The sequence below is a fragment of the Typha latifolia genome, chromosome 9 (genome assembly GCF_019914945.1).
Source record: "Typha latifolia isolate L0001 chromosome 9, TyphaL0001v2, whole genome shotgun sequence".
NCBI lineage: Eukaryota > Viridiplantae > Streptophyta > Magnoliopsida > Poales > Typhaceae > Typha > Typha latifolia.
In genome coordinates this window covers 8,777,275-8,793,823 of record NC_133094.1, presented here as the reverse complement: position 1 = coordinate 8,793,823, position 16,549 = coordinate 8,777,275, and the positions used below count along the sequence as shown (strand labels likewise).

Sequence of the window (16,549 nt, the reverse complement as noted above, 5' to 3'; positions counted from 1 at the left end):
CTAGAAAGATTACTACAGTCTTTACCTATACCAGATCGTGTTTGGGAAGACATTTCTATGGATTTTATAGAGGGTCTTCTACTGGTACGTGGTTATTCCATTATTTTTTTTGTGGTTAATAGATTGAGCAAGTATGTGTACTTTTCTGCATCGTCATATTCATTTTCAACCAAGTTAGTGGCTGATATTTTGTTAGAGATGTTGCTCGGTTGCATGGCATGCCATGCACGATTGTCTCGGATCGTGATTGTGTATTTATAAGCGACTTTTGGATGGAGTTTTTCAGATTATAGGGGACTCAATTGAACTTCAGTTCGACTTACCATCCACAAACGGATGGCCAAACCAAGATAGTCAATCAAGGCATTGAGTAGTACTTGAGGTGCATTGTTGGAGAGATGTCGAGACAATGGGTGGAGTTCTTACCGTGGGCAGAGTGGTCTTGCAACACCGCCTACCACAGCAGTATTGATATGACTCCATTTGAGGCAGTGTATGGATGCACAACTTCGACATTACACGCTTATGATCTAGTGTCATCTGTAGATCGAACGGAGGTGGACTTAGCTTTGATGGATAGAGATGCCACATTGAGGAGGTTGCGTGCTCATCTTAAACTTGCTCAAAACCGCATAGGGTTGACGCAATGCAAAATGATCATAATGCTTTAAAAGAATATGCCATGAACCGATCGGCTTCGTCATCTCCTCAACGAAGATCAGTGTCTCAAGAAGGACCAGCGGTGGGACCACACTGAACCGATACCCCACAGGTCCAGGTATGACATGTTAATATCAATGATCCTCTTTTACCTATTTATACACATCATCCCCCACCTCCGATACACAACCCAAGATCGGTAGTTGTGGAACCCGAGAGGCGTGCGGCACTGGTGCGCTTCATCGATGAAGAGGATTGGCACTTAGAGGATGATGTTGATCCCTTTAGAGATGGCGATGGACGTGCTCGAGGATTTAGAGAAGGAGATCAACAAGCACAAAGGTTCAGACCTGAACTAAGGATTTTTCACGAACCCGATAATGCTATTCGAGGGAGAACCGCATGCTTGGACTTCCCAATATTCCAAAGTAGTGATCCGACGAATTGGGTATTTCAAGTGAAATAATACTTTGATTATCAAGGGACAGCGGAGGACGCAAATGTCTAGATGGCAAGCTTTCACCGCCAAAGAATGACATTGCATTGGTATAGATCGGCTATTCGTAGTGGAGGATTTACCAGTTGGGCTAACTTTTGTAGAAAGATTATATGCAAATTTGGGACAACTGCATATGAAGATTTTGTTACCACATTAACCAAGATGTTTCTGAGGACGACCGTATTGGAGTAACAAGTAGAATTTAAAAGAGTTAGTAGTCATTATGAGTCACCTTGGCCCGAACCAACATTGATGAGCACATTCATTTCAAGACTGCGGATGTGCATAAAACTGTATTTCAGACTCCAGACGGGCACTACGAGTTCCGAGTGATGCCCTTTGATCTCACAAATGCTCTAACTACTTTTCAAGGCCTCATGAATGATATTTTTCGGCCTTTATTGCGAAGGTATGTCTTCGTATTCTTTGACGATATTTTGGTGTATAGTAGGATTAGATAGAGCATTGGCGGCATTTGGAGATTGTGTTGTGTAACAACCTGCCCTAAAATAAATAAATAAATAAATAATAATAATAATGTAGCACCCAAACCCTAAACATGTGCATGGCACTTGATCATTTAGTTAGTTACTAACAATCAAATAAATCTATATCAATATCATAATTTTATTCACAACATCTAAACTAAGAATAACTCAAGCCTAACAGTCGACAGCATATAGATAACCCTACTTGGGCCCCACACAAGCCACAACACATTATCAAGAGCTTTTTACAACTACATATACACAACAGTGGTATATACATAATTATACAAGTACAAAGTCACTTGCTAAAATATAAGACAAGGATACATACACACTTTGAAGAATGTCCACTAATATATCAGATAAGATAACTCATCTAGCATATAACACTAACCACACTCTACTCCTTATTCACCGACAAGGCCTCTAAGGGAGTATCCTGCACTACTTGTTCACCTAGGTTGTTGGAAAGGAAAAAACAAAGAGAGTCATGAGCTAAAGACTTAGTGAATAGATCTTATCCCGAATCAGTGAAGCCAAACAAAGAGTAAATCATATACTGAATAATATAAATTAGAAAGAGCATCGTGTCATGAATGAGTATATGAATGCATCCTCAATAATATATAAGTAAAAAATAAATAACATGTCATAACTAATAAAAATACATAATCCTCGACACTGAATAAATATGTCACCACATCATACGATCATCATAACTCTTTCTCAAATATGACACATGGTGCATGCCGACCATGACGATGCTATGATATCAAATACAACTATATATGATGTATATTGACCACTTAATAATCAAGTAATCAGATGATAATGAAATCATATGCATTTCTCAACATCTCAGTCATCAATGTCAGCTCTATATGTCATCATCATACTAGACCACTATGCATAGTCAACACCTAGTACCCGATCTCAACATCATGTTTGAAGGCTCAGAGCATACTCCGCCACTCGCAAGAGTATCTCAAATATAACCATACCTCGCCACCCGCTAGGGTATCAACATCCATCCAGACTGAGTACCCACATAGTTGATAGAAAACCTCGTGAGGATAACTCGCCACATATGCCCTGGCGAACGGTGTGTGTCCAAATGTCTGCTGCGCACACAGACTAACGACCTCAGACGTAAGGCCAACAGGATCGCGACTATGTCGAGCGATCAATCAACTCCAGGCATGCCCTAACCCTCACGCCCACTCGGGTATTCTCACGCTTTCTATCAACTATCCTATCAATCACATTTCATGTTTTCCTTCTAAATAATAGATCATATGCATATATCCAGTACGATAATAAGTCAATGCATAACAGAAATTTAGGTGGAATAGGAATCAAGAGAAAATGATGCAATATAGTCTCCAACTGTATCGTTAACACATGCATACTCATGCTAATCTATTACATGCATACTCATGCTACAAATCAACTCGGTATACAATCATAACAGAGTAGAGAGAGAGTAGAGTGAGAGGGTGGCCGAGAGAGAGAGAGAGAGAGAGAGAGAGAGAGCGGCGGTGGAGGGGAAAAAGGGTGACGGTGCCGGAGCCCGGCATGGCCAGCTAGCCGCAACCGATTAGTTGCGGCCGCGGCAATGGGCATGTGGCACCTCACCATGCATGCAGCTTGCATGGGCACGAGGCCACTACTTTCTCTTTTTTTTTTTATCCCTACTTGGGCTATTACAAATAATTTGCGCACGACGTGGCTAGCCTCGCGCCCATGCAAGCTACATGAGCAACTTGCGTGGTGAGGCGCCATGCGCCTACCGCCACTACCGCAACCAATCGGTTGCGGCAGGCACCGATGCCGCTGATCCTCCCTCTTTCACCGCCTCTCTCTCCCCCTCTTAATCTCTCTCCCTCTCTTTCGGTCTCTCTCTATCTTGCTGACGCCGGCCTATCACCGTCGTCGCTGCCGTCGCCGCCGCAACCCCCCTCCACCGCCTCTCTCTCTGTCTATAGCTCTTTCTCTCTCTAACTCGCACGTTCTCTCTCACTCTCCCTCTTACCCTCCTCTCTTTCTCTCTCTCTAGCACCTCTCTCTTTCTCTCCTTCTCGCCGACGACTTCTCATCGTCGCCGCCGCACCCCTCACCGCCTTCTCTCTTTTGTGCTCTCGCTCTAACTCTCTCATTCTCTCTCCCTTACCCTCCTCTCTCTCTCTCATTCTCTCTCCCTTGCCCTCCTCTCTCTCTCTCTCTCTCTCAATCACCTCTCTCTCTCTGAAGCTCTCTTTCCTTTCTCTTACCGACGCCAGCCTGCCGCTGTAGCCGTCACCGCAGCTGAGGTGAGCCTCCCTCCCTTCCCTTCTCTTCTTCTTCTTCTTCTTCTTCTTCTTTCTTTCTTTCTTTCTTTTTCTTTTTTCCTTTCTTCTTCTTCTTCTTTCTTTCTTTCTTTTTCTTTTTTCCTTTCTTCTTCTTCTTCTTCCTCGGCTTCTTCTCCTTCTCTTTCTACATAGTGCTGGGCCGAGCCCAACACTGATGACAGTGATTTATTATTTTACTTAAGTTATTTATTTAGGTATTTTCTCTTAATTAATGCAAATAGATTATTTAGACATTAACTATTTTAATAATATTATATATTCTTCAATATAATTATTATTAATTATAATTTGTATAATTAATGATTAATTTGGTATAAATATAGGTAATACTTATATTTATTATTTATATCTCTATTAGATTAATATATAGATTTGTAAATTATAATTATCAAATTTATATACTAATATTCTTATGAGATACATTTTAAGTAATTCTAATAATTTATTATACATTATTATTTTGTAACAAATAAAATACTAGGCTTATCTATTTATTTATTATTTTATAAGGTAATGATTACATAGTCTCTAATTAATCAAGATATAATTATAATTAGATTTTTATCTATATTTTTATTTTTATTTATATTTATAATTAAAAACTTCATGCTACTTAAATATTTTCATATCCCGAACCACTTATTTGAGACCCCGTGAACCTTGCTAGCGATGAGTGTCACTCGGTTAATTGGCGGATGTAAGGGATACATGGTTTGCGTCTTCTGATCAGTGTGAGTAGTCTTATCCTCTAGACGTCTTTCTCAAATTATGAATATTATATATTATGTGCATACATGTTTTGGCCTCTAGCATGATTATATGACTTTATCTATAGATAATTTTAGTTAAGCATATTTTATCATGCATTTGATTAGGCTGATCTGGGATATGAGTACATTGGTGATATATATAGAGATGATTGGAGATGATTCTATTATTATGATTGTATACCGAGTTGATCTATAGCATGAGTATGCATGTGTTGACTACATAGTGGAGACTACATTGTATCATTTTTCTCTTGATTCCTATTCCACCTAAATTCCTATTATATAGTGACTTGTTATCGTACTGGATATATGCATATGATCTGTCATTTAGAAGGAAAGCATGAAAATGTGATTGATAGGATAGTTGATAGAAAGCATGAGGATACCCGAGTGGGCGCGAGGGTTAGGACGCGCTTAGTGGATGATTGATTGCTCAACATAGTCGCGATCTTATTGGCCTTACGTCCGAGGTTGTTCGTCTGTGTGCGCAGCAGACATTCGGACACATGTCGTTCGCTAGGGCATATGTGGCGAGTTATCCTCACGAGGTTTCTATCAAATAGGAAGGGTGCCTAGTCTGGATGGATGTTGATACCTTAGCGAGTAGCGGAATATGCTTTGATCCTTTGGACATGATGTTGAGACCAAGTACCGGGTGTTGACTATGCATAAGTGATCTAGTATGATGATATTATACCAAGATATCGGTGATGATCATGATATTGAGAAATGCATATGATTTCACTATCATCTATTATACCTGATTATCGAATGGTCAGTATGCATTATAGGTGGTTGCATTTGATATCATAGCATGACCATGATAGGCATGCATTATATGTATTATATTTGAGAGAGAGTTATGATGATGGTATGACATGGAGATTTATTTATACTTTGTCGATGATTATATATTTTATCAGTTATGACATGACATATTATCTATTTTTTATTTATATATTATTGAGAAATATTCATATACTTATTCATGACATGATGCTCTTTTTGATTCATATTATCTGTAAGGTTTATTCACTGAGCCTTTTGCTCATGACTCTTTTTTTTTTCTAACCCCCTTAGATATATAGTATATAATAGCGATTTGAGATATCTTGAGGATATATTTTAGATCGAGGATAAGGTGAGCTATAGACGTGAGATGGTATAGAAGATAGTTTAACCAGATATTGAGTTGTACAATTATTTGATATTTATACTTTATTATATCAGACAGTGATTTGTATAATACATGTCAGATTATAGTGTACTCGTATATCAGTTGTTTAGTTGTATTTTGATAGTTTGTTGTGGCCTGTGTGAGTCCTGTCAGATTATATAGTGGTCTAGTGTATATTATTATGAACTTGGATATTTATATGTTAACAAGTTTATTTGGTTGATAGTATAATTTATTTGGTGTTGGATTATGTGAGCATGGATATGTTAGCAGGTAACATTTGATGATGTCATGACTATATGTGCATAGGAGTGTATCTGTGCGTGATGGGCCCCGCCCATCTTGTCGCGTGCGCCGCGCGTGTTGTGTGGGCGCATGGGCGTGCACGTGCCTATGCTGGATGGGGGCGTTATATGCTGAATTTATTGAAGCAAAACCAGTTGAAGATTAAAATGTCCAAGTGTCTATGGGGAATACTACAAGTTGAGTACTTAGGCCACATCATCTCAATGGAAGGTGTAGCGGCGGATCCTCAAAAGATAGCATGCATGACCGCTTGGTTGATCTTTACTACCATCATAGGATTGCGAGGATTCTTGGGGCTAACTAGATATTATCGCCGCTTCATCGCCATGTATGGCAAGATCGTTGCTTCTCTCACTTCTTTGCTGAGGAAGGACTCTTTTAGATGGACGGATAAAGCCACTATAGCTTTTAAAAAAAAACTTAAAACAGCAATGACAATGGCTCCCGTTCTAGCTCTACCGGACTTCACTAAACAGTTCATAGTGAAATGTAATGCGTTGGGAGTTGGCATAGGAGTTGTACTAATGTAAGGAGGATGTCCCACAGCCTTTCTTGGCAAGGCTTTATCACAAAAATCCTAGTAATTATCAACCTACGAGAGAGAGATGTTGACAATTCTGCATGCGGTGATAAAGCGAAGGCCTTATTTGATCGATAGGCGATTCATTATCTGAACCGATCAAAGGATCCTTCCATACTTTATGGGACAGCGTATTCACACTCTAGCACAATAGAGATGGGTCATAAAATTGTTTGGGTATAATTATGAAATTCAATACAAGAAAGGAACGAAAAATAGAACAGTGGATGCACTATCACACGAACCCGATACCACCGAGCTTGCAGTCTATTCTTCTCCTATATTTCTCTTCCATGATAAGATGAGGTATGCATGTACATCTGACCAAATATTTTGAGATTGTTGCAGGAGGTGTTGGATGATCCGGAGCGTCATCTAGAGTTGGAGTATCGAGGTGATTTGTTGCTGAACCGCGGATGCATTCGGGTGCCCGCAAATGATGGATTGCGGCAAAAATTGTTGGAGCACTTCCACCAAACTCCAGAGGCTAGTCATGAGGACTTATATGTGGATATCTCAGAGTTGCACATGGCCAGGATTGAGGCGAGATGTGAGGAGTTTTGTCCGTGCTTGCGAAGTCTGTCAAAGGGCTAAGGCAACCACATTAAAATTAGCTGGAATACTACAGCCTCTATCGATACTGAATCGTGTTTGGAAGATATTTCTATGGATTTCATAGAGGGTCTTCCGCTGGTACGTGATTATTCCGTTATTTTTATGGTGGTTGATAGATTGAGCAAGTATGCGCACTTTTCTGCATTGTCACATCTATTTTCAGCCAAGTTAGTGACTAAAATTTTTGTTAGAGATGTTGCTCAGTTGCATGACATGCCACACACGATTGTCTCACATCGTGATTGTGCATTTATGAGCGACTTTTGGATAGAGTTTTTAGATTATCGGGGACTCGATTGAACTTCAGTTTGGCCTACCATCCACAAACGGACGGCCAAACAGAGGTGGTCAATCAAGACATTGAGGAGTACTTGAGGTGCTTTGTTGGAGAGATGCCGAGACAATGGGTGGAGTTCTTACCATGGGTAGAGTGGTCTTACAATACCGCTTACCACAATAATATTGACATGACTCCATTTGAGGCAGTATATGGGCTCACGACACTGACATTATGCACTTATGATCTAGTGGCATTTACAGATCGGACAGAGGTGGACTTTGCTTTGATAGATAGAGATGCCATATTGAGAAGGTTGCGTGCCCATCTTAAACATGCTCAAATCCGCATGAAGTAAGTTTATGATCGCAGCCATAGGGAGCAAGAGTTTGACATCAACAGTTGGATGTTCCTGAGGGTGCAACCGTATCGACAGGTGACATTGCGTCCGATGCAAAACCAGAAGTTAGCACATCGCTACTTCGGTCCGTTTTAGGTGTTAGAGCGTATTGGTCCGGTTGTGTATCGTTTAGAGCTACCAAAGGGGTCAAGAATGCATCCTGTCTTCCATTGGAGGAGACAGAGATCATAGAGCCAGTTCATGTACTTGTTAGGCGCTGACGACGTCATGGTATCAGATTAGAGATGGAGATTCTAGTCGAGTGGCTTGGCAAGCCACCCGATGAAGCGACATGGGAGTTGGAGACATATATCTTGGAGCATTTCCTTGACTTTACATCTTGAGAACAAGGTAGGGGAACCGTGGTGGGCTGATACACTTAGTTAGAGTCTTTTCTTAGTGTATTAGTTATTTATTTTTATTAAAATAAATTTTCTATAGGTCGCGTTCGAATGCGATTGGGGGCGTGTTCGAACGGCTTTGCGAACGCCTACATCAGGTTTGCAAAAACAGATAACATAAAATGCGCCTTCGAACGTCTACATCATGTTCGCATCGACAGAGAATGCCTTTTGTGCATTCAAATACAATCGAGTGCGTTCGAACGCGATCGGCGGGAATCCACTATAATTAGGGTTAATAATTGTTATTTTGGCTTGTTGGCTAGCCTTTATAAAGGTGTCGATAGCATCCAAAATTATTATGTTATTAGAATATTAGTTTCTTGCCTCTCTATCTTCTTTCTATTCTAATCTCCCTCCTTCTTCACCAACCTACAACCTCTACTATTGGCAAGGTCTCTCTTAACTTCTAATCTCCATTGTCTATTAAATCCTCCCTCTTCTTTGGGATCTTGACCACTTCTTTTCTTTCGTCTTTATCCCTTAAACAACATCAACCATCCACCCTTATCTCCATTATCATCCATAACCCTAATATCCACTCCACCCGTCACCACCACCATCATCCGCACCAAATCATAATTTTATCCCAGTTATAGTTTGAATATGTGAATGGCGTAAATATGAAAAAGTAGATCAGGGAGTTATGGCCGATTCCACTTGATTTTGTAATTTTCTGACTATAGGAGAATATTTGGTGAATATTTTTCTTCGGTTGCGCGGACTGCTTCCTGCAATAAATTCGTATCTTGAAAGAATCATTCCATAGCCAATCAGATTTGAGCTGAATATCCGACCATGGTGGTGTGCATAGGTTGGACACTCATTCAAATTCCTCTTTGTAGGTTCTAATTATCGTGAACTGGACCGTATTCATCAAGATAGCATGAAAGTCTTCGTGGCCCAACTATCCAAACTATTTATGGACTAAATAGTGAAACTCCACCTATGTTTCAATTGGCCTATGTGTGGTAGTTGACCAAAACCACTGTACCGTCATATCCTCAAGGTGAAAGGATGCAAGGAGAACCTTTTGCTCTTTCGTGCCTTAGAAGATGAAGAATTATTTGGCACGGTAGAGCCAATCAACTAGATCTCCACCTCGAAATTTAGGAAACTCCCAACTGAACTTTCTCTTCATCCCTCTCAATTTAGGAAACTCCTTTGACATCCTCTATCAGCTTCTCGATCTTTCTCTTCATCCCTCTCAATCTAGAGATCGTCATCATCTTCGTCTACAAACCAAGCTCGTCAACAAGGCCCACCTTGCCTCGACTCGGTGTGGTCTCTCTCTCTTATCCTTGGCTTTGGTGGAACCATCATGGGAGGTTCTGGTGTGGAAGATATAGGTACCTCATATCCTTGGATTGACCCTTCTTGGATCGCCCACAACAAACCAGCGTTTCATTACGCAATTGTTTGATTCAAGGTTTTGATAGTTTGGGCAAGGATGGTAGAGAAGGTTTGTCCAAAGAATCAATGGACCTTGATAGTATCTCCATGTTTGGGTTGACGATTGAGGGTGGAGGAGACAGTGTTGTGTGTGCGTGGTCCTTTTGCTCTTGAGTGTCTATAAGTGGAGGTGTAGAGTTCCTCTCCCTCACACTCTTGGATGTCTCCCCTTCTTATTCTCTAATTCATGCCGCCATGGATCTAGTGGTTGGTATCATTGCGAATGTGCACTGAGGAAGATGGTTGTAATACCATTTGTTACAATCACCCTCGAGGAAGATGATTGTCAATTTGAGTTGCTATTCTCGACATAATTGAATATGAAACTTTCAAAGATAGTGGAAATCGATCTAACTATTGAAATAATATGAGATTTAGTTATGTTGTTCCTTTGGAAGTTAGGAATCTAATGCGACTGAAATCTTATCGATTAGGTAGGTAGATCAAAAGATATAGAGAAACTAATTACCAAATGTTAATTATTTTTATGAACTTCATACTCAACATCTAACTTATTTTTCAAAGAAGTTTGTACTATTCAATTGCAAATTAAAGAATTGTGCAAAAGTTTTAATGAACTTGTTCTTTCTATAATAACATCAATTAAAAAGTTTTTTTGACAAATATTAAGAGCAATGCAATCTTATATTAGTTGTGTCTTTATTTCTAGATCATTAGTATAAGATAAAACTAATGATGTATTTTTTTTTTAAATTTATTCTCTTGGTAGTGTTAATGAACTTAAGGAAGTTCGTAAAATCATAAGAAAGTTGTATAATGAATATGCATCTAAATTCTATACGAAGCTTTTCAGAGTGGTAGAGTTGATCTTGATGTTGATAAAGATTTTGAGCAATAAGTGAAGATGCCAACATCAATATATTAAAATAGATTTGGATAAATATATTAATAATGTTTCACTTCTATGGCAACATAATGATACTAAATTTAATTTATTATCTTGGTGAAAGACAAAAAGTAATAGAAAGTATCATATATTGTCACAAGTTGTCCATGATATATTGACAATTCAAGTCGCCATAATTTTATCTAAATTTCTATTTAGCATAGATAGCAGAGTAGTTGATACTTATTGTAATATGTTGGATCCCTTTTTGTAGTAAATTAGTTATAATATTTGATAACATTTTATAAATTAGTATTATTTACTAATTTTAATATGTTTCTTTCTTATTAGGACAAGTAGCCTCAGTTATAACAGGGATGTTGAACAATATGAAATTCTTGATTTACAAGAATTGGTTCCATCAATAAGTTCACTAGATTATAGGGGGAGTGATCACATTGTAATTACATTTGTTGAAGTTAATGTGAACATCCAACTTTTGATAGTTATATATATATTTTATTTTTTAAGAGGGTGGTTTATAAATTGATCTTTTAAACATATGTTGAAAGTATAGAATCTACCATTGCCATGGTATTTTGAATGTTCTATAGTGATAGTTTCTTACTAGAATTTTAAGTATTTATTTGTTCAATAATTCAGCTGGATTTAGATTTTATAGTTTTGGTTGTATTTAATATGGGATGACCCTTGTTTTGTGGTGGCTGTTATTCTTTTGATATGTTTTGGTAGCTTTGTGACTTCCTGCGTCAAATAGAATTTGAAATCACTTGGGTTGAGCAAAAACTATGTATTACTCATATTCGGCAGTCTTACGTTGATAATTTCATGTTAGAAGAACAAATTGCTTTCTTTCTTCTCTATTACATCTTTTCGAAGGATTACTATAAGTTATTTGTGTCACAGTCATATACATTCATATTGTTCTTATCCCTGTGTCCAGTAAAACATGTTAAAAATATTTTAAGAGTTCTCAAGGCTTTTGCCTTTAGTAACCATGCTTGACTTCTGGAATCCAACATAATAGTAATTTTCCATTTAGTGCATGCAAAGTGCTGGTTATTTGGCTTCAAATCCTTGATAATCTTAGTATTTTATATTAATTGTGTCTAAAACAAAGGTTAAAATTTGTTTAAGATCTGATCTGTATTTGTTTAAGATCTAATTTGTGTCCATTTAAGATCTGCTTGTATCTAGAAATTATCTAATGCATATCTGAAAATTATTCAACCCGTATTTAAAAATAACTTGCTATTCATCTAATATCCGTATATATCCGTATTCGAATTAAAAATATAGATCCAAATATGAATTAAGCACTATCGATCCATATCCGTTCCTTTTTCACCCCAACTCATCCTTCCCCTCGCTTCTCTCTCCATTCTTTCTCCAATAGATGGCCTTGGGGTAGGGGTGAAAACAGGTCGGATTAACTCCAATTCGACCCAAGTCGGAAAAAAAATTCCTATTCATTTCGGATAGGGATAGAAGTTTTGAAGAAAAACTTGGATACAGATTCGGATACGGGTCGGATATAATTTTCAGATTCAGATACAGATACGGATATCGGATATCCGTTTACCCACATATTTTTTTGAATGATTTATAGTTTTTAGTTTGCTTATTTAAATAGTGAATATTTAAATAATAATATTTTATATATTATTTATAGAGATTAATTTTTTTAATTTTATATGTATTTGACGTACAATTTTTTTTGAAACTCTTAATATTTTTGTGTTAATTATCTCTAAATAAAATAACATAATTTGATTAAAATTCGATCAATATCCGTTTAAAATCCGTTTCGCTATCCGAAAATTATTCGTATCCGTTTAGTTAGTATATTATTTTAAAATTTTCTATCCATCCAATATCCGAATTAAAAATATAAATTCGGAGCACTATCCGGTCCGTATTCAATCCGTTTTGAACCTAGGTGTGCCTGCCCAGTTCAGTCCGTTACTAAATCGCTCGGTCTCGATCCCGGTCGAGCTTAGGTCGGTTTATTTGAGTCGGATTTGGGCTGGGCCATTCGATGATCATCTCAACTTAAACCACCTCAAAACCACTCATCCTTCCTCTCGCATCTCTCTCCAATGGATGTCCTTAGGATGTGGAGCGCTTCTTCCCACCTTATTCACTTGGCGTCCAGAGCGGTCTCCACCACCACCAGGACGAGATTAAGGTTAAGGGTGCGATGCTGTTCCTCCTCCTCTCCTGCCGCCGTCACAACGCCGTCGCCCACCGTAAACAAAGGCGTCTCTGACCGCCGCCGCCGGAGCTCCTCCTCTACTTCTGATAGGGACTCCATTCGTGCCATCCGTCTAAAAAAGGTGTCACCTTTTTTCCTTCTTAGTCTTGCTTCTTCCTTTGTTCTTGAATCTTGAGAAAGATCGAATTTTTAAGTCATTTTGGATGAAGACGTACTTGGCCTTCAATTCCTTTCTTTTTTCCTATATCAATCTTCTGCTTTTGGTAAGGGGAAGAGGGAATATGTCGTCATTTATCTGTCATCAGGAATGGGTCTTCTGTCCTCTGGTACCGGGCATCCGGAATCAGTATCGTGAATCGGCAATTTCTCCTTTGCCATTAGCGAATCCTTTCTTCCAGTTCAGTAGTCTTATGCGGTCTCGTCTGTCCATTAGTTCTTCTGTATGGCTTCTTTGGTTTAGTAGAGAGCCCGTAACTGTGGGAGAAGATGGCCAGATTCATTGATCTTTTTGGTTAGTTACTTTGTCTCTGGGTGTACTGGTATTTTGATATGTTGTTGATGATACTGCGGTTTGTAGCTTTAAACTTGGTTCGTCTGCGTGCGGGCTGCTATAGAGCAGCAGATTTTGCAGTGATTGTATGGGTGTGGTTCAGGTGTTTGTTGCTTTAGTTTGGATTTAAGGGGCATGTTGGTTGGTGTGGCTCCGTTCTGCTGTGTTTTGGACATTATGTGTTCGTAGGGTGGCCCTGTTTGGATTTGAGTCTATGCCCAAAACGTGGCTAGCTGACTCCATTTCTTACCCATAATTTATGTAGCTTGAACTAGGCTAAGATAATATAGTATTTGATTGTGAGGGTGGCTAAGAGTATAATTATTACCTTTAATGTGATATGAAAAAGTAAAAAGAATGTTAGTTTTGGAGGGAAATAGATGATATGTAAAATTAATGGATCAAAATATCTTTTGACTTTAATGATGTTAGAGCAGAATTATTATTATTAAATGATAGTTAAAGTTTAAAAATATAAAAAATGATGTGTCTTTTGTGCAAGAAAAAGCCTTTTGGTGCAGTAATTATGGGCTTATGTGCTTGTAAGCTCTCAAATGCCCTTTTATATATACTTGGTGGCTGTCGTTATGAAGCCCTTGAGCGGGCTACATGTTAATGATGGCATGCTTATTTCAGTGTTGCGGGTTTGTAAGCCTACAAGTGCCATTTTACTTGCGGACTTGCATGCTTGTAAATTGTGTTCTCTTTAAAGCTAGCTGATATCTATATTTGGCATGTATAGAGTGTGGTTATTGCAGCTTGTGGGCTTGTAAGCTAACAAGTGTCATTGCAAATGAATAAATCTCCGTTCTTGTCGGCTTGGGTGTTTGTAAGCTCACAAGCGGGCTTACAACAATTGCTTCTGTTTTTTTTTTTTTTTTAAATCTGCAAATAGCTATACTTAGCAAGTAATAGCACATCCTGTACACCTTTTATTTTTTTGAACTAGTAAAGCAATATTAAGTCCTCAGTTTTCAATTCTAGAAAACAAAACCACAAACAATCATCTGAAAATATCTGACATGTTTGAAACACGACCCAAAAATACAATCCAAAATCTTAATCTCACATGAACGAGACCTTATTGTGTTCATCCCAATAAAAAATACCATGTTTAACAAATTACAACAATTTGATTACAGCTGAATTAGACTTACTAAACATGAAACCTTTTTCAGAGACTTATTTTTTTTAATATTTTACTTTAGCACCGATATTAAACTGTTGAGTAAATTTTTTTTTCCACCAATGTATACTGTTTTTTTTTGTTGCGTGCTAATTTTTTCTCAGTCTTGGTGAAAGAGGAGCATTTTAAAAAGAAAACTAAAAAATACCCATTTCCACGGTGAGAGAGGAGAGAGAGGAGAGGGAAAGAGGAGAGGGAGAGGAGAGAGGACATTGACAAGTCATAGGAAAAATAAATATAAATCATTTTAGTGGTAAATTTGTAATATAATTTGAATTCAAATTTAGACTTATTTTATGCATGTTTGGGGGTGAAGTGTTTGGTATCTAAATGCGGCTAGGGATCCCTAAACAAGTTCAGGGACTAGCCTTGGCCTCATTCTAGATGCCACCTTATGTTTCTAATGAAAGTGAGCAATCCTTTTGCCTTTTCTTATGGAGTAGCTGTGCTTTTGGTAAATGCCTCTCAGTGTTTTAACTTGGGGGAAGAGGGTTCATTTTTAAATTTTTAGCTTGGAACTTGGTTTTGGTTATTGCTTGATGCTGTCATTTTTTTGCTGACTCAAATATTGAAAATGAAGCTGTTTGTCTTGAGCTCAGAACTCATGAACTTTTTAGCTAAACATGCATCTCTTCATTCTTTTTTCCTTTATCCATATCTTTTATTGGTCAGTTGGTTTAACCGAGTGCTGTATGCCACTAGAACTGCTGTCATATATGCCAGTTCCTACTAATGTATTATTGTGCAGATTGTCATGTAGATAGGACATGATAGTGAGCATGCAATGAAGAATAAAGTGAAGGGTTCTGAAAATCCTATACGAATTAAAGGTTAACTTGATCAAAGCACCTGCCTTGCCTTCATGACTTTCATCCAGTAGATTTGAGAAATATATTTAGCACATGTCGTCTTGAGAGAAAGAATTACATTGCCATGGAAGTGGGACATCTAAATATTACCCTCTTTTCTTTTACCACAAATTTGCAATTGCAGAATTGAGAAATTCTATGGCTTGAGATAGTTCTTCTCAACATTTGCAACACACATACTCTGTTTCCTGACCAGCAAAGTTCTAACTAGACTCTAAATAACAAAATATTTAGCCCCAAAATACTCTGAAATTTTCCTATTATCTGGAGTTACGCTATTCGTCACCACCGAACATTCATTAACCATCTTACTCATAATATTAGGAATTAGCAATGTCCAAGTTGCTTTTCCTTTCATTCGGGGGATTTGTTTGAGTTAATGGATATGATCATCTAGTTTCTTTTTTTCCTTTTGCATTGCTAATTCCTACAATTTCTTAACTTCTATTTTGCTACTTTTGAGATAGTTAGATTTATGAACTAACTTTTTTGAGTTTATATTCTTAAATCATTGTTCTTGTCTGTAGTTCAGATCCTTTGCTTGCATAGTTTTTTCTGAAGAGCATTAACCTTAAGAGTTTCTGATCTTTGCATATTGAAGAATGTATTGTTATTTAAGCTATGTGTGCATGTAATAATGCAAATGTGCCAAATATTATGGAATGGAAAATGATATCTATGTGATATCATTATTAACTCAACCATAGATTTATCTATGATTTGCATGGTCTGTGTAGCTAGTCACATACTCTACCAGTATGAAAAAATTGACACATCCTACTAGTGCTGGTTGCACTGTTCGTGACACTAGGCATGGATTGTGCCTTAGGTGGCTGCCGGGGTAAGAAGACTGGCACAACCTAGTCTTCCTTAATAGGCATAGGTTTT

General features: G+C 37.9%; 1 protein-coding gene across 1 annotated transcript in view; it reads left to right on the top strand.

Moving 5' to 3' along the window:
• Positions 1–12,915: 12,915 nt before the first annotated feature.
• LOC140794591 (lysine--tRNA ligase, chloroplastic/mitochondrial) overlaps positions 12,916–16,549 on the top strand; it is a 46,931-nt gene continuing 43,297 nt past the window's right edge. The window contains exon 1 of the mRNA XM_073146679.1: positions 12,916–13,177. Coding sequence (XP_073002780.1) covers positions 12,941–13,177 — 237 coding nt within the window. The 5' untranslated portion in view covers positions 12,916–12,940. The remainder of the gene's footprint in view (positions 13,178–16,549) is intronic.